At 37.5% G+C, this 19,011-nt stretch overlaps 1 protein-coding gene across 14 annotated transcripts in view; it reads left to right on the top strand.

The window, feature by feature from the left end:
* The window catches only part of ADAM11 (ADAM metallopeptidase domain 11), a 99,688-nt gene that overhangs the window by 23,637 nt on the left and 57,040 nt on the right, over nt 1-19,011 (top strand). For 13 of the 14 annotated variants that reach the window (XR_015740174.1, XR_015740175.1, XM_087916808.1 and 10 more), the window contains exons 4-8: nt 4,219-4,285; nt 8,251-8,336; nt 8,915-8,981; nt 15,139-15,208; nt 18,189-18,256. Coding sequence is in view for 12 of the 14 variants with exons in the window: in XM_087916808.1 (XP_087772934.1) it covers nt 4,219-4,285; nt 8,251-8,336; nt 8,915-8,981; nt 15,139-15,208; nt 18,189-18,256 (358 nt within the window). In the remaining 2 variants the exon portion in view is untranslated. The remainder of the gene's footprint in view (nt 1-4,218; nt 4,286-8,250; nt 8,337-8,914; nt 8,982-15,138; nt 15,209-18,188; nt 18,257-19,011) is intronic. The other variant, XM_087916799.1, reaches the window with a different exon arrangement.

Below are 19,011 nucleotides of genomic sequence, written 5' to 3'. Positions count from 1 at the left end.
CCCTTCACACATTGAACCGGAAACCCCCAACACCACACCAACACTGCACTATACTGCCACAAAGAAGAGGGAATCAAGCTATTCTCCAAAGAGGGTAGGACAAGAAGCAATGAATGGACACCAATCAAGTGAGTGAGAAATTTCCTTTCAATTAGAACAATTAATCAGTGGAACAACTTGCCTCCAGAAGTTGTGAATGCTCCAACAAGAACCATTTGTCTTAAATTTGTCTAAGCAGGGTCTCTTCCAGGTCTATTATTCTATTCCATCATTGTACAAATCTAGAGTGTGATCCTATGTAAAATACGTTTTTATACCATCCTTTTTTTCATATACAATTCAAGGCAGTGAACATATCAATATTCCTTTCTCCTCCTCTGTTCCATACAACAGCAACCCTGTAAAGGAAATTGGGCTGAAAGAATGACTGGCCCAAAGTCACTCAATTGGCTTTCATGGCTAAGGAAGAAGTCACAGTCTCCCGGTTTCTAGGCTAACATTACACTGAATTGATTCTCTAGTTATTCAATCACAATAGTCTTAGATTAAAATTTTCATAATTTAAAGATCCAGAAAAGAAATAGAAATAAATAAGGATTATTGACGGGAAAATGAATAGATTTCTCTTTAAGCATATTTTAAGACTAAAATAAATTTGAATGATAACAAATTCAGGACAATTAAAGGAAGGTGTGTCTTCATACTATACAAATAAATGTGTATAATTTATTGCTGCCATATCTAATGTCCATTAATAAGTGATGCCCAATTTATGATGGATAAGTTGATTCTTAGCTCTAATAGCAAAATATTCAGGAGAAGTATATAGTAATAGATTCTGGGGCAAATCGCAAGAGATTCTTGTGAATGTGTCCTTCCCCAGATGTAGAAAGAGAAAGCTGAAATAGAATAGAGTAGATTAGAGTAGAGTAGAATAGAATAGAATAGAATTCTTTATTGGCCAAGTGTGATTGGACACACAAGGAATTTGTCTTGGTGCAAATGCTCTCAGTATACATAAAAGAGGTGGATGTTATCATGCAAAATATGTTTCTTTCAAGTGGCAAATAAATAAATCAGGCAAATAAATAAGCAGAAATAAATAAATTAACCTCTTTGATTACACAAAAAAATACCTATATTAATGACTGTCTGGAAGAGACTTTTTTCATGAAACAAAAAATGCACCCATGACTTCTGGTTTTGATGACTATAACTGGATAATAGAAAAAGTTGGCCTTTTTGGAATCATAGAGTAAGAGAATATTGTTATTGTATTTATATCAATTGCAGAGGAAATTGGAAGCTTCTTTTGATTTTCTCTATGCATTTTTCCTCTTTTTTCTTCTTTTACTCTTATCAGATTGTGTCAGTTTTTATGTTCTTTGCAAAACTTTTAATGATAGATAAATACATGATAGATAAATGGATGGGTAGATGGATGGATAAATAGGTAGCCAGATAGCCAGACAGACAGACAGACAGACAATGGAACAATGTCATTTGGGCAAGTTTCTGAATATTTTATCCCATGATACCTTACAGAGGAATTAATATATTAAAATATAAACTTTCATCAACTGCAAGACACCAGTCACAGATTTACACATATAAAAGTAGAGAAAATAATAGAAAAATATAAATCTCTTTTTTTTGGCAGGAGATAAAGTCTGTAATTATCTACAAATATGACAAATTATTAGACTTTATCCCATATTGACCATTCAGAGTACAATAATAGATGATAACACAATTATCATAATTTTAATTTGTTAATTAACAGCAAATATGAGATTGAACAATGCTGTTATCTCAGTTCAGATATTTGTTTTTAAAAACTGTGTATGGAAGAAGCCATGGTTTATCTTAGATTATACACCATGTTCTTCCCTCCAAAAGAAGAGACCCAAACCTCATGGATGGGTTGCGATATGGGAGGTGTGAAATTTTTAACGTGGGAGTCCTCACATATGTCAACCTCTCCCAATGTGGTATTTTCTAGGGTGTAGATTTCCAACACTCTTTTAATTCTCAGATATCTTGTGGGCATATTGGCTGGGAGTTGTTAGAACTGAAATTTAAGGCTACTTTATTGGCAAATTCTGAGGTAGTAGTAGGCAAATCATAGGCATGGATGTGGGTGCATACTTTTTATTAACATATGGTTGTAACAGTGTGTGTGTGATAGGATAGGAGTTACAATGTGCTGGTTTTATATTTCTGATGGCAAGCCAAGATATGTGCAGCAAATGTGTAAGAAGGGGTGTTTGTCTTCCTGTTCGCTAATGTAGGTGGGTATACATATGTTTGCGTTATAAGACTGAATGCTTATTATGAGTGGAAAGGACCACTTCAGTTATACTAGCTTTGTCCCATCTGCTTTTATTAAACAATTATGAAACATAGCTTAATATAGCTAAAAAGAAGAAGAAATGGAGATGTCTGGTTCCAAAGAATGTTCTATATACAGTGATTATGCTGATCTATGTAATAAAGATTTAATTTAATTTATATATGTTAATAATTCTTGTGCTAATTTAAATATTGAGATATGAAAGGAGATATGGAAATTTCTAAAAAGGAGTTTCAGTGCCAAAGAACAAGTATGCATCTCCTGCATATGTCTTACCCTTCATTTTTGATGAATTCAGAGATGTTATAACCACATAATAATGAGAGAAAAATCACTCTGTACTTCTTTAGTGACACTACACTTGCTATTTATAACTTCCAGAGCTGTCTTGTCAATGAAAAACAGTTTTATTGCTTATATTTTGTCAAATTTCAGTCCTTCCATCTCTGAAACTATTTTACAGTATTACATCAGTATTTGTCAGAGGTTTTTTTTAATGTGTGGATGCATGTGCACAAATGTGAAACAATGCAGGCAAACTATTGACTATGATTGGCATCATATTTGCTCATTTTGTGCATGTGATTATAGTCATAATTAAGCCCACTCAGATCCCAGTGTTTGTACATTTATTATTATTCGTTTAAATTTACTAACTACCTAAGGAGTCAGGGGACTCCTGAAAGTATGATTATGTGCATAATGTATGTATCAATATATGAGCTTCTATGTACATATTGTAAGTTTAAATAGGATATGAATCAGGGTGTGGCTGTGAGAAACCAGAGACATTTTTCATGCAGTGATTTATTATTATATGAACCATGCAATATTGTAAAGATATTTGGCTTTTTTTAATACTAGCTCCTAAATTTGCGTGTAAATATATATCTGGGATGAATATAGTTTGAAACACTATGCTTGAAAGGTGTGATTAGGTGAGTGCCTTTTAATATTTAATAAGGCATCTGGAAACATTTCTGTTCATCTGTTCTTCTGCTCTATCCTGCAAATAAATTAAGTTGAGGGTTAGGCACTAGATCACTGTAAGATGAGGTTGCTGATGATGAGTCTTAGTCTGTAACTAGATATGGTGTGGTAAATGAGCAGGTCAAGTAACTGAGTTTCACCTCTGGACTGTGCCTGCTTTTACCCAGGAACCCAGATGCCCTGAAAAATGACCTGAGCAAAACTCAACATTCATGTTCAGTCTTGGAATTGGCTTGGGACCACAGAACTGAAAAGAAATATGCAGGACTATTTGCCAGAGACTAATAGTTGCTGATAATAGTGCATCCAGGAAGAAAGTTTGAGGAATACTACAGTATTGAGGAAAGGCAAGCTATTTCTCAAACTAGATTTGCCAAGCACTGAATTTTGGTTCCTGGCTCAGTTAATCCATTACTTTTTCACTCAGGGAATCTTCTCATGCAAAGATTTGCATGAGAAGATCTGTATTCAGAAGCTGAGGTGGGAGATCATAGAAGAAAGACAGTGTGGGAATCATTGGAGACCAACAGCAAGAGATTGTTCATGCCATTCTAGAGAGCTCACAATGTACTTCATACTTTGCATAAGATCCCGGTCACAATAATGATTCAAGAAATTTCTTATGACATGCACACGTACAAGTGCCATGATTGTCAACTAGACGGTAGTTTAGACTAGTTATACTGAGCAAAGGAGAGTGGGCAAACAGGGATAGGATCAGTCACACAAAAAAAAAATGACAAAGGTTTTGGTGTCCTCAATCCTGTTAATTTTATAAGAATGGATTAGGAAAACAGGAGACTATGAGGCAGATTTTATCTCAAACATTGATGAAAGTGTTTATATAACTTTCATCTTTTTTCTTCTCCCACCAGCCATCTATTGTCCTTAAATTATGTGGAACGTCACTTTGGACAGGATGGAAATGCCAGCCACACTATGGTAAGAAATCTAAAGATCTATATCTGTACTGTTTGACTTAATATTTAAATATGTGTAGAGTACCTTTGCATCAGGAGAGAGGGGGAAGGAAGGGAGGGAGGGAGAGGGAGAGAATATTGTTACAGGATCTTGATCTGCATTTGTTTCAAGCTGATTCTCCCATCTGTTAAACATGAAAGAACTAATTGGGTGGGGCAATGGGAAGATTGTGGAGAGGAGGAGGAGTGCTAGTTGTACTTTGCAGCTGCCAGAGCAAAGATGTGATTGCAGATGCGGAGTCTGAAAAATAATGAATGGATGATCCAGAAATAGCCCTGTTCTCCCTGCAAAAGGAAGCCTCACAAGTAGAGCATCAATAATACTAAGTGCTTGCTAAGTGGTTGGTCACACACAGCCTCCCAAGCAGCTGCAGCCAATCCTTGAGGCCATCCACATTATTTCCCTGCTTTGCCAGGAGCAATGGCTTCCCCTGTTCTTGTCTAAGCTAACCTGAACCATGCTGTTTCTATAAATAGTCATGAGAGGGAGGTGGTAGCTTGCTCGCTCATGCTGCAACAACCTTGAACACAACAGGCAGTGCAGGGACACTTGTGAACTGTTTCATAGAAAGACGAAAGCAGGCAAAAGAAGGTCAACAGACAGGCATGCCTCTGCACAGAGGGTACAGCTGAGTATTGGTGTGCCAATGTCATTTCAAGTATCATTTATTGTTCTTCACTGCTGCTGGTATTGTTCAAGTGCAGTATTACCCACATTGATTTTTACATTTTAAATGTCATGCTTCTTGAGCGGTACATTCAATATCACCAAGTCATACCTGAAAAATAACACTCTGCCCCCTGTCTCTCTCCAACAGTGTTGAACTATTGTTCTGTTAAAATTAAGTAATGGGAAATATGATGGGAGTCATAGTCCAACACACCTGGAGGTTACTGGATGGTAGAAAACTAGAACATATGAAATCCATATTTGGAGAGTGGAAAGTCTGCCTATCTGCATACATTCTGACCTATTCTCTGGTTATCTCGTGTCTTGATTCCTGTAATTTTCTCTCAGCTTTTTCACCATAATTTCAGAAGACTTTAGCCAATTCCTTTAGTCCTCTGCCTGACTTCTGTGTAGTTTGTATCTCTACATAGCCATCCTATGCTAATCCTCTCTTTGTTACCTCCCCAAAAGCTGAAATATCAAGATCTGAATTATGCAGGACAGGGATAGACAATTCCCATTCAAATGAGATGGTCATGCAGTCCACCCACAGAGAACACGTGAAAATGTTTTGTTTAACAGATGTGAGGACCAGATTTTTGATACTTTAAAGGCCATGTACGTAAGAAAGGAATTCAAGGGATCTGAAATGATCTTTCAACAGTGGACTTGACTGAGCAGATAATTATGATAATCTGGTCATAGGTTTATCCACTATAATGAGAAGTATTATGTTTCCAAATTTGTATTAAGCTTGTAAACTATCATATGCAAATTTTAGGCAGCTCTGAAAATTTTGTTCTCTTTTTGGCTATGCAAAGATGTGTAAGTGTAACTGTGTAACAACAAAGAAATTGAATTTCTTCTTCCACTTTACCTTGATGTTTTTTTGCCATTTTTTCATGCCTATTTACTTTTTATATTAGAGCAATAGTAGTTTTGGATTGGTTGATTTAAAACAACAATAGCAAAATGAAACAAATTAAATTTAATTCAAAGTTTATTTAGCACATACTAACAGACAAATCACATATTACATTTATATTTCTACTGCTGTAATAATGTTATTCCAAATAATGATAATTTTTTTAAAAAACACCCATTTTGTTTTAACCATATGCTTTAGAGCAAGTTCTGAAAAAAGAGCTATCTAAAATAGTAACATGCAAAAAGCAAAGAGTATGATCTTTTAAAAATAATTAAGAAAACAAAACCTAATGCCAGAAAAATACAACTGAACGCTCACAGGTCTTTGATGTAATAAAATGTAAGCCATTAAATTTGTTTACCTTATACGCAGGAGGAGCATTGTTCAACAGCAAAGTGCAGCTATTTGCATTGGGAAGGCATCAGGTTTAGTTTATTGCTTATTTTCATAGCAATTTGATTAGAAATTACAGTAACAAAAATACAAACTAAGAAACAGGAAAAAATTAGATACAAAAAATAGAAAAGAAAACAAAAAAATAAGAATATAATAAAGAAAAAAAGATATATAGAAAGGAATGCCTTCTTTGTTTATTACAAGCATAAATAATGTTAATAATTTGTTAAAGGTAAAGGTTTCTTCTGTCCCAGTCTTGGGGGCAGTGCTTATCTCCATTTCTTAACTGAGGAACCCAGTGTTAACTGAAGACATTTCCGTGGTTCATATAACCAGCATGACTATTACTGAAGTGCACAGAATGCTGTTACCTTCCCACTAAAGTGGTGCCTATTTATCTACTGACATTTGCATGCTTTCAAATTACCAGGTGGGCAGGAACTGGGGCAAGTAATGGGAGGTCAGGCCATCCTGCAGGACTCAAGTCTTGAATTCAGGCTGCATACATCCAGCTCCCCAATAACTTATTATCTTCTTTTAAATTAAATAAATTATCTCTTCTTCCCATATACCATCTGTTATTTATAAACCAATCTTTAAAACCGTATCATTTAAGAGCTGTGGTGGTGCAATGGTTAAAATGCAGTACTGCAGGCTACTTCTGGTGACTGCCAGATGCCTGCAGTTTGGCAGTTCGAATTTTACCAGACTCAAGGTTGACTCCATCCTTCCAATGTCAATAAAATGAGGGCCCAGATTGTTGGGGGCAATATGCTGACCATATAAACCACTTAGAGGGCTGTAAAGCACTATGAAGCAGTATAAATGCTATTACTATTTCAACTCCAATCATTAAAAGTGCATGAGTCATTATAGAGGTAACAATATATGTGTTTTAACCTTGATAAAAGAAACTAACTGTATATTTCTTAGATTTATTTCTAACTTTCTGATGTTTAGTTACTTCAAATAGTGTCCTAGAATTTTATTTCTTTTCAATTTTTTCTTTGCCCCCTCTCATAAAATTTTTCAAACCTTCATAAAATATTTATCTGGGCTTGCTCTCTTGGTTTGTTATTTGTATATCCCTTTTAATTATGAATATATCAACTAGGTTTTTTTGTATGTCCATGTAACATTTTGCTTCATTCTTATTTTTAAAACCACTTTCAAATTGGTCTCAGTATTGTCTGATAAAAATGTGTTCCTTTTCCATAATATCTTTTAAATAAAGTATCTATAGAGGTAGTCACTGTTAAAACTAACTTCTGGGTCCATTGTTTAAAAATATCTTTCAATATGTCCAACATTAAAATATTTTGCTCCATTTTGTATTTGTAAATCAAATGTAAGTGTTCTTCCCTTGTAATTGTAATCTTATTTGCTTCTAGTTCATTTACGGTCCAATTTTTAAAATCTTATGTTTAAAAAAAAAGAATTAAAACAAAAGTATTTTCCTAGGGGAAAGATTTCTTATAATTAATTCCAAATTCATATTTCAAATTTACTTGGATTCTTAGTCCATTTGTAACTTTCTAAATAATGCTTTGGCTCTTCATTTCAAACAGTTTTTAAGTCCTTAAACTTGTAGTTAAAAAGTATTTCTTTATTTCCCTCCCCCCAAAATATTCCCATTCTCCCTGATCTGTTGGATACTCTATTTCTCTGATCTCCACTAAATCAACTGCACGTACTTTACTCCACCCATCCTTTGAGTGAGTGATGACATCAGTCACTATTTTCTACATACTCGCTTCTTGCTTCTGAAGTAGCATAGAGAATCTGAATGGTATTGCTATGGTGGAGAGATTTGATTTGTCCCTTGCTAGTTGGTTGCTTATTTTCGCTTCTTGTATTGAAGAATGAATCAATTTGCATTACAAGAACTTAAGCAGATAAAAGAAAACATGTTTTTTTAAAACATTTCTTTTAGGGAACAAGTGAGCACTGTTACTATCAAGGCAATCTCCGTGGAGAAGCAAACTCTTTTGTGGCTTTATCTACTTGCCATGGCCTACAGTAAGTAAGGAATTGTGAAATGGGAAAAGAAACCATGACAAAGAAAGTTTGGTTTCCATCAAGGCAAAGTCAGTGTGGCTGTGTTGTGTGTGTGTTTTTAAATTCACTGTTGGATATTGTCAGATATCTTGGGACCCTTTAGATAGACATTTAAAAATTAATAATTCTGATAACAGACATTTAAAAATAATAATTCTGATCAATCAGAAACTAGATTAAAGTTGCTTCTCCAGTGCTGAGTGGGCTTGGGGGTACAATCGTGCCTTCTATCATACTGAAAAGGCCAGTTTAGTGCCTGTGAATAATATTTCCTAGTAATTCTTAAGAGTGTGTAATTTGTATATAAACGTTTCTTGGTCTAGGTTCTGTTTTTATTTCCCTGAGTAAGAATAAGGAATGTCAGCTATGACTGCTTCATGGAAATGCTTAGCATGCAACTGTTTAGAAGTGTGCAACTTTGTCCTGAATGAAGTTACTGATGCCTGCCTGAATATTGTTTCTTATTTTTTCCTCCTAATGAAAACATAGCCGCTTTTGTGTTTTATGTAACCTCTTCATATTTCTTTGCACTTCTTCAGTGGTGTTTTCTCTGATGGAAAAGACGTGTACCTCCTGAAGCCTCATGATTCACTTGAATATCAAGCGGTAAGGAAAGCCTGGGCCTGGGCTGTAATTCCATCACTGCCATGGAGATACCTCACTTGTGTTTCATCCCCAGAGGTGAAAGGAAGTTCGTGTTGGTTCCCTCCCTCCTGTAAACTTTTGTAGATATTGGAAGTCTGTTCTAATACAGGGTCAGTGTCAAGTGAGGTGTCTGGGCAAAATTGCTGGCATTGAATTGCAGAGGCCCAGATTCAAATCTCTCTTGAGCCAGAAAGCCCACTCGAAGGATATCAGCAACCATTGTCCATCAGACCAACTAACATCACTAGGTTATTCCTAGGATAGAAGGTAACAATTACAAGGTGCACAGTTTTTTTAAGCAATAGTGACATATCAGAATAATGCACATCAATTCTGTTTAGACTTTATTGTCATACTAAGAGAAAAATGCCAGCTTTAAAACTGCGAGGTCAGATCCATGCAGGGCTAATTAACTCCAACCTTTATCAAGAAATTGTCACGTGTTTCGTTTTTCTCAACATTTTTTGTTGTATACTACAATTGATATATTGATTTCAAAATTGCCTTTCTTTCTCCCTAGGGGATAGGGAGGCTATTATGGTTGCAAATCCTCCAGAAAATGCTAAAGAAAAAAAAAATCATATTCAGATTCTAAAATTTCTGCTCCAATATGGAGCTATATCATATTTGATTCCGAAGAAATTGGGATCATTTTCAATAGTGCTAAATGGCTTAGGGAGCTTCTAAATCTGCTTCTCCCCCCACTCCCAACTTGACCTAATATATTTCCAGCAGGCACTCTTTTGTAAAAGCCATGACAAGGAGTTTTCCAGGGTGCTTCCTTTGAATGTTGTTACCATAGCAGCAAAGGGAAAGAGATTCCATCTCCCCCCCCCCCGATAATCTGCTTCCTCTACCTTCTTACTTCTCGTCTACCTCAATTTGCATACATTTTACTATTGCTTTATTCCAATTAATCATTTTAGAGATTGCTCAATGAAAAACATGGTAGGGGAACATTATAAAATTTTACCCAAAAAGTATTGGAGAAAAAAGAAATCGTGATAACATAAACACGAACTCCAACTTAACATAGGAGGAGGAAACTGATTTTCAACATTAGGGATCTTTTAAATATTGTAATAAGTGAACCAATAAGAAAGAAATGATTTTTAAGCATGAACAGGCTGTTCTTCAGTCTTGAAAAACATAACACCTTGGTGCATATGGCACTTCTATAGAAAATCTTTTCAGCAGTTTAGAAACAGTTCAAAGCTGTGAAATCTCACAATATTGGCTAAGAGAGAACTGATTCTTGCTTCTTTTGGCTTTTCACCAGTTTAGCTAAAATTGGGGCAAAGCTAATGTTTTATTTTGCAAAGTTTCAGATACCTAGAACATGTAAATGGTTTGATCTCTCATAGATAGAATGCTTGCTTCCACTTTGACTCTTCCTATGCTGTATCTGCATGTTATTAATTCTCAGGTCCTTTAAGAGAAAAGATGGCTTAGTAACTTTGTGGCTTTCATAACACATCCCAAGGTTCTTTGCACACAATTGAACATTAAGATGAAAGCAAGAACATGGATAGTGATGCTAGCAGTTGTTTCCTTTCTCCTGTATATGGAGGTGAAATTATACTAAATGAATCTGTCATGTTCGCCGATCGCAAGAAGGAGACGTGAGACTCAGTGACTCTTTTAAAGCTCTTTATTTAGTTCTGAGATCGGATCGGCTCTCCCTCGGATCGGTGGCGGCTTATATTGAATTTGCCTTGCCAGCTGCGGCCAATGACACCGCTTTGAATCCCCCGCAATCGGTTTCCTCCAATCGCGGGCGATTCGCAATGGGCCAATCTCTGCGGCTCACTCAGCCAATCTGAGTGCCGTACGTCCTGGCCAATCAGGACGAGGGGTTACAAGAATGCTAATGTAGCAATACAGAACAGAATCAGTCAGTGGTAGTTCAGGACGAAGCCCTGATTGACTTCTAGGAAGGTTTTTGTTGTTGTTTCTTTTTACATATACCCTGTAAAAGTTTTTTTTAATCATTTAAGTTTTGCCAGATAATATAAAGAGGAATAACGGAAGAATAAAAATACAATAAAGGAAAGAAGATAAAGTACTAATAAAACATAAGCAAAAAATATAATAATAACCAACTTTTAGTAGTGCATTCACTCATTCCTTTTCATTTATTTTCCCAACGGTGAACTACTACCTAGATATTTTTGCTCTACTTGAATATAAAATGATGGAGGTTATTATTAGTACCTAAGAATTTTAAATATTATTTTTAATTGATCTTTTAACTCTTTTCCTAGAAAACATTCCAAAGGTCTGAATTTATCTTGCTGTGTAATGTGATTTTTTGTAATGGAGCCATTCCTGCTTGAATTTATTTATTCAATTTATATAGCCGCCAATCTAACATATGTGACTCAAAGTAGCTTGGAATAAAATACAAAGTATGAAAAAAATAAGACAACAGTGGAGCCTCATACAGCTGGGAGATCATCTCTGTCACATGCGTTAGGGTCCTGGGCTTGAGCACAAAACTAAGTTTTCATATCCTTATGGAAGGCCAGCAGGGATGGAACTAGGGCTGGGATGCTATCGATTCTGCCCGGCTCTATAGAACTGGTAGTTCTGAAGAGCAGCAGACACTGAACCGGTTCTGTGTCTGCTGCTGTTTGGACCACCCGCCTGCCCGGGCTCTTACCTGACCTTTCTTTCTGCTTTTTTCAACCTCAGCTGCTTTGCGCGGCAGCGCTTATCAGCCGTCTGGGTGGCACAGCATAAAGTTTTTTTATACAACGTAGTCACCAAACCGGTAGTAACACCGGTTGAATCCCACCCTGGATGGAACCAGTCTAATCTCATGGGGAATGATATCTCAAAGGGTGAGCCCCGTAGTAGAAAAGATTCGTCTTCTGGATCCCATTAGCCAATACTTCTTAGCCGACAGTATCCAGAGCATGCCAGTAATCCAGTCCCTTTGTCTGATATTAGAATTAGTACCATGTAGAATAAAACATTCATCTTGGGACACCTTTAGGATCTGAACTCTGATGTAGGGTGGCTTCAAGCCACTCCCCAATAAGGAATGCAGGAGGGAGTTTAATAGTAAACATTGTAACTGAGGGACATGGCACAGAAAGAAAAAAGAGCAAAAGAGAAATACAGATAGTCCTCAACTTATAACAGTTCATTTAGTGAATGTTAAAAGTTACGTCACTGAAAAAAGTGACTTCTGACCGTTTTTCACCTTTACAACTATTGCAGCATCCTACTGTCACATGATCAAAATTCAGAATTTTGGCAACTGACTCATATTTATGATGGCAATATCCTGTGGTCATGTGATCACCTTTTGTAACCTATAGGACTACCTATAAAGCTAGAAAAAGTAGAGACTGATGGATGGAAATGCACATGTACATGGGCAATTGAAAACTTGACGAGAGAGAGCAATCAAAGGGAGCTTTGTAGCAGTACATCTGTTTTATATGTGGATATTTCACATTCTTTCTCTGTTATCTGTGTTAAAAGATTTATCAATGATCAGGAAGACTGAAGAGCTGTCAGAATATGTGATGGTAGTTGTAACGTTATGTTAGCTCTAGTATGATGCAGTTTGTTGCAAATTGACCTACGAGAGCCTGAAAAATAAAAAGTTATGTGGTATAAAAGTAATGGAGTAGCATGGCAGGTAGAGACCAATGTAGGGGTGGGGTGGGGAGTATGAAATTAGCTAAGGGATGGAATCCTGAAAATTGAAAGCTATGCCATACAGACGGGAAGTCTGAAAAGTGGGATTGCAAAAAATGAGGCAGTAGCAATCTTTATTGTACACAAAGAAACATAAAAAGAAAAAGAAAAGCAGTTTTGCACTATGCGATTACAAAAAAAAAAAAAAAAAGCAAGTGGTGTCTGATGTGGAGAAATTCAGAGACGAGAGCTAAAAGGAGACGCCCAGAGAAAGAGGTGGTTAATTGCTAAATTGGGACCTTTCTACAGCACAATGGTTCCATTCCCCAATCCTTCAAAAGCAGCTTGAAGTTCATTTGCAGTAATTTTCACTTCTACTGAACTCAAAATGCTGAACACAGCACGAGCCAATCAGTTCTTCCTACCAGTTGTCCACTAGAAGGCTCGGGTTAAATGGCATTCAATCAGTACAATACCAGCAGGTTGCACTCATATGGTGCATTGGTGATGTAAAAAAAAAAATATGTTGCTTTTACTCTATGAGAACTTCTGTGTGAAGCAGGGACAATTTAGTTTGAGTAGGACCTTGGAGTCAAGGTGAGGTACATTCTCACTGATGGAAAATGGCATGCCTATAAATTCTTCAGAGTTCTATCAGCACAAATGGAAAATTTGCCTTTGACCAATTCTAGATACGGTAGCAATTGAGCCAAAACTAGATCAATTTAACTGCTGGCCTTACAACATGATAGTGTACATCTGGATACATCTTCTGAAGCAAGGCAAAGACACTGTCATTGTTCTGAGTAATGAACTCCGCCACAGTTGCTTCGGGTTGTTGTCTGCTAGATGGCTCTCCACCTTTTGTTTGTACTTTTGTTTTGCCATCTTAATGCCTCTTCAAAGGTTTGCCCTGGCCTCTTTGTCTTTATCACTGTCCCCTGCCTTAAAAGCAGAATCCCAGGCTCTCAGAAGCATCTGTACCTCTGCAGACATCCAGGTTTGCAATTCCCATAGATTCTGATGCACTTGTCCACTGTTAAGTTGTCTGTGCACACTTTGATGTAAGAGAGTACGGCATCAGTGTATTCCTACAGTTCTAGATGTTCGAATATGCTCCACTCAGTGGAACATATTCACTTTCAAGACAGTCCTGCAGCTGACTGAGAGCACCCTCTGGTCAGGTTTTAACAGTTTTCATAAGTGGCTCAGTTCTTTTCCTGAGAGGGACATACTTTGGGCATAACAGCAGAGAAAATGGTCAAATATAGCCAGGAGGGGAAGGGGGATTGCTCTGTAAGACTGTTTCAAGTTAGAGTACATACGGTCTAAAGTGTTCTTCCCTCTGAAACTGCATATACAGCACAAACTTAGGGAGTACTGTCTTTAGACAAGCTTGGTTAAAATCCCCAGCCACGACAAGCGTTCCCTCTGGATGAGTTTGCTGCTGCCTTGAGATGACACCATATAGCTTAGAAAGCGCCACGCTGACATTGGCCTCAGGTGGAATATAAACAGCTATAATAATTATCACAGTGATTTATCTAGGCAGATAAAAAGGCCTACGTGTGACAGTCATCAGTTCGTCTGGGGAACAGTACGTATATATTACGCTGCTGTTAACACACTAGCCGCTATGTATACACTGCTGCATCAGGACGTAGCCAGGCCTCCATGACAATCATCACACAGCTTTCATGGATAAGCCTGTTTGCTGCCATCTTCAGATCTAATTCGTCGTTTCTCTGGATGAGAGATCCGGCGTTGGTCAAAACGATGCTGGGCAGCGCTGCTCTGTGGGGCTGGTTTCGAAGCTGAGCCAACAGACTGGCTCTACAGCCATGCTTTTTCCCCCGCTCCTTTTGCCTCTGTCCCAACCTGACAACAATCCATGGAGATTCTGGAAGCCTTGCCATGTAGTTCAGTATATTGTGGGACTGCTGAAAATCGCTGGTAATCCTGGATTGACTTGCGAGCCCGATATTTAATATCTCTGCGTGGGTGTAGGCAAGTTTTGCCCTTTGCACTTCACTATGCACACACATCCATACACACATTATTCCAAATACCACACAGTACCGTACACCACACAGTACCAGGAGCTTGGGGCCGCTGTGTATGAATGCGCTGCCATTTTGGGAAAAACCCCAAGAGTTCAGTCCTGGGTAGTGGCAGATGTTTGTCTCTTAAAATGCAAGAAAAAAAAAGTTCATCTCCAGTCGCCCAGACTCTACCCCGAGTTAAAAGATTATAGGCTCATCAAAAAGGGAGTTTAGTGAATGAAAATGCATCGTTCTGACATAGGGATATAAACAGCCCGGTTTTAGTAACAAAGTAAAGGACTTTATGTGAATAACAATACTATGAATATTTTAATTAAACTGAACTGAATGAAGTATTGCCTGATACCAGTGTAAATACATGCTTTTTGTGGCAATATTTTTTTCTTTTTTTTAATCCTATCCAGCAGGAGCCACTTCCTCACCAGATCTACCAGACACCAGTACCTCGCATGACCCATGGTTGCACAGAACCAGGTAAAATGCCTTCCTATCAGGAGGTTTTGGTACCTTTTAATTAATTGGGAATTGGGGTAAATGAGTACCTCTGCATTCCTTTAAATTTTTGGAATTCTGTTTTTACCATAGTCTGAATAAATTACACATATTTATTTTTGTGAAAAATAAATACAGTTAGGAATTCCTGGACTTCATTCCTAAAAATGAACAGTGTGTATGGTTATGAAAAGTCATGGAAAATTAGAATTAAATATGTAGCAAAATTGAAAAGTAGATCTAATTAAATAATAATTGATGCCCTTATTTTAAAACTTAGAATATATAAAGGGCAAAGAATCTAATTCATTAACCCCAACCCTACCTATTCTCACCTCTTAGGATAACGCTTTTCACCAATGAGCACCCAGCCAGGCAGTGTTTCATAGCCAGAGTGCTTTGATCTTGACAATAAATAGATTCAGTCTGTCATGTCTTTGAGTGTCCAGTGATAGAGATTTATCTATGGAATTTGGAAAACTTCAGGAACAGGCTGTTCTAGAAGATTTCTGTTAACTGAAATGAAGCTCTGCTTTGCGTACGCTCCATGAAAAGATATAGCCATTATTTGTTGCCAAGATTTTTTCTTACCAAAGAAGAAAGATGGGTTTAGATGATTATGGGTCTTAGGTACCCAGAAGTCCTGATATAGATAGCTCTGACACTATATAATAACTATCTCTTTGTGTTTTTGCACTGAGTTTGAATATTGTTGTTAGTTGCGAAGTTGTGTCTGACCCATTGCCACCCAATGGACAACGTTCCTGCAGGCCTTCCTGTCCTCTTTCATCTTCTGGAGTTCATTTAAGCTCAGGTCTTCTGCTTCAGTGACTCCGTCCAGCCACCTCACCCTTTTTCTTTTGCCTTCAATCGTTCACAGCATTAGGTTCTTCTCCAGTGAGTCCTTCTTTCTCGTTAGGTGGCCAAAGTATTTAAGTTTCATTTTCAGGATCTGGCCTTCTAAAGAGCAGTCAGGGTTGATCTCCTCTAGGATTGACTGGTTTGATCACCTTGCAGAAGTCTTCTCCAGCACCATCATTCAAAGGCTTCAATTCTTTGGCGCCAAGCCTTTCTTATGGTCCAACTTTCACAGCCATACATCAACTGGGAAAACCATAGCCTTGATTATACACACTTTTGTTGGCAGGCAGGTTGCTTTTTAATATGCTGTCTAGATTTGTCATAGCTTTCCTCCCCAGGAGCAAGGGTCTTCTTTTAATTTCTTGGCTGCAGTCCACATCTGTGGTGATCTTGGAGCCCAGGAAAATAAAATCTGTCACTACATCCATTTCTTCCCCATCTATTTGCCAGGAATTGAGAGGACCAGATGTCATGATCTTAGTTTTCTTAATGTTGAGTTTCAAACCAACTTTTGCACTCTCCTTCTTCACCCATATCACCCGCTCTTTAGTTCCTCTTCACTTTCTGCCATTAAAACGGTATCATCTGCATATCTGAGGTTGTTGATATTTATCCTGGCAATCTTAATTCCAACTTTTGATTCACTAGCCCTGCCTTTCTCATGATGTGCTCTGCATATAGGTTAAATAGGCAGGGCGACAGGATACAGCTTCTCGGGACTCCTTTCCCAATTCTCACTGTTGCTTCTTGACCAGCATATATATATGCTTCTTAAGAGACAAATAAGATGGCCTGGTACTCCCATCTCTTTAAGAACTTGCCCCAATTTGTTGTGATCCACACAGTCAAAGGCTTTAGCATAGTCAATGAAGCAGAAGTAGATGTTTTTCTGGAACTCCCTAGCTTTCTCCATGATCCAGTGTATGTTGGCAATTTGATCTCTAGTTCTTCTGCCTCTTCGAAATCATGCCTGTACTTCTGGTCGTTCTCGAGCCACATACTGCTGGAGCCTAACTTGTAGGATTTTAAACATAACTTTATTAGCATGTGAAATGAGTGCAATGATGTGATCGTTTGAACATTCTTTGGCATTGCCTTTCTTTGGAATTGGAATGTAAATGTAATCTTAAAAGACAATGCAGTAAAAGTGCTACACTCAATTTGCCAGCAAATTTAGGAAACTCAGCAGTGAGTTTTAATAGAAAGCAGCAAAAATATCTCTTCCAATAGGTGGTGAGCATTTAGATGATTTCTTTTCTCGGGCATCTCTACTGGTGTTCTGACTAAGGCTTTCTGAGACCATAATTAAGCACACGCTTAGTCCAAACAACTCTTTTTTTATTTCAACACTGGGAATTATTTTCATTCCCAGCCCGTAATGAGTCTTAAACAGTCCCTCAAGATCAAGACCCACCTTTATCTCCTTTGAATTGCTGCCAACAACTAAAATGCCAAATTAACTGTAAAAAACCAACCAAAGTACAAAGTCCACACAGAGCTTCAAGGTTTAATTCGAACAGAGCAAACAAGTTTGCTTTCTGCAACGACTTTGCTTCCTCTACATTTACACTTCCTTTATACCTTAGGAGAGGGGCAATCCCTCCCGAGTCTCCCCTTTTGTCTTAGCTGCTCTTGCCTTCTAGCAGCTCTGTGCACACGAACACTGGGAACAGGCTCCCCTTGTTCCTCTGCCTCACTGCTGCCAGACTTTGGAGACTCTGGAGTCAGCACAAACTCCCAGGTGGTCCTGGCCCCATCTTTGCATTAGATGCAGGGCCCTTGTCTGACTCCCGGACTGGTCTCCGTTCTTCCCCACTGTCCGATTCCGCTGCCATCTGCACAGGCTGCCGGCAAACCACAACAACTGGTATGAATGGAAAGAAATCATATCATAAATTGATATCGTAGTTATGCTAGATATTTTGGTGTAATTGTCTCAGAATGGTACCATAAGATTATAAGTCAGTATATATAGATTGTTTTACTGTCTCTTACCTGACCACATCTTTTGTCCAAGTTTAAATATCTGAAAAATCTGATTACCTATTTTTCCATATATTATATTCCTCTCCAATATCTAATATGTATTCTTTTATCCCAGGGTGTTTGTTTTCTGCATTGAACTACCAAATTCCTCCCGGGCTTCCTAAACTGCGTCGACGAAGACAGGTAAATTTACTACATGACAGTAATAATCACTTTTAAAAGCAGAGGACCAAGAATATAAATTTATTGTACCTGGTATGACCTATTATCCTGGGATGGTCCAGACCTTTCTCTACAATCTTTTTTTTTTTTTGCAACCGAGAATCAAGATCATGTGAAGTGTTAGTACCAGTTTATAATGCTTTGGTAAGACCACACTTAGTACATCAGTTTTGGTTGCCACAATATAAAAGAAAACGTTTGTTTTTAATAAGTTTTATTGAATGAAGTATTAAAAACATTGGATCATCCTGACAATCCTGTTTTCATACGTGTTATGGTATAGAATAAATGTTTTATATACATTTATACAATATTTTCTATTTCTAATAATCCGTTCTGCCAACCCTGCTTTATTTTGATTCTAGATCCTTCTTTTTTCCCACCATTGATAAAATTTATCCCATACTTTATAATATTCTGTCTCATCTTTATTTTTCATTTCCAAAGTTAATTTATCCATCTCAGCGCAACTACATATCCTTTTATTACTTTGCTTTCATCGGGAATTTCTTATCTTTCCACTCTTGAGCAAAGGCTAACCTTGCTGCTTTGATCGCATGTATTATTAAATAAATCACCTCTTTGTTATATCCTTCTGTTATAATTCTGAGTAAGAAAAATTCCAGTTTATATTCCACTTTATGCCCAACCATCTCCTCTAGCCACCTCTAGATCCTGTGCCAAAACTCCTGTTTTTTTCTACATTTCCACCATGT

This window comes from Pseudonaja textilis, chromosome Z (assembly GCF_049901715.1).
Source record: "Pseudonaja textilis isolate UNSWEBS1 chromosome Z, rPseTex1.2, whole genome shotgun sequence".
Classification (NCBI taxonomy): domain Eukaryota; kingdom Metazoa; phylum Chordata; class Lepidosauria; order Squamata; family Elapidae; genus Pseudonaja; species Pseudonaja textilis.
This window is presented reverse-complemented; position numbering and strand designations above follow the sequence as displayed.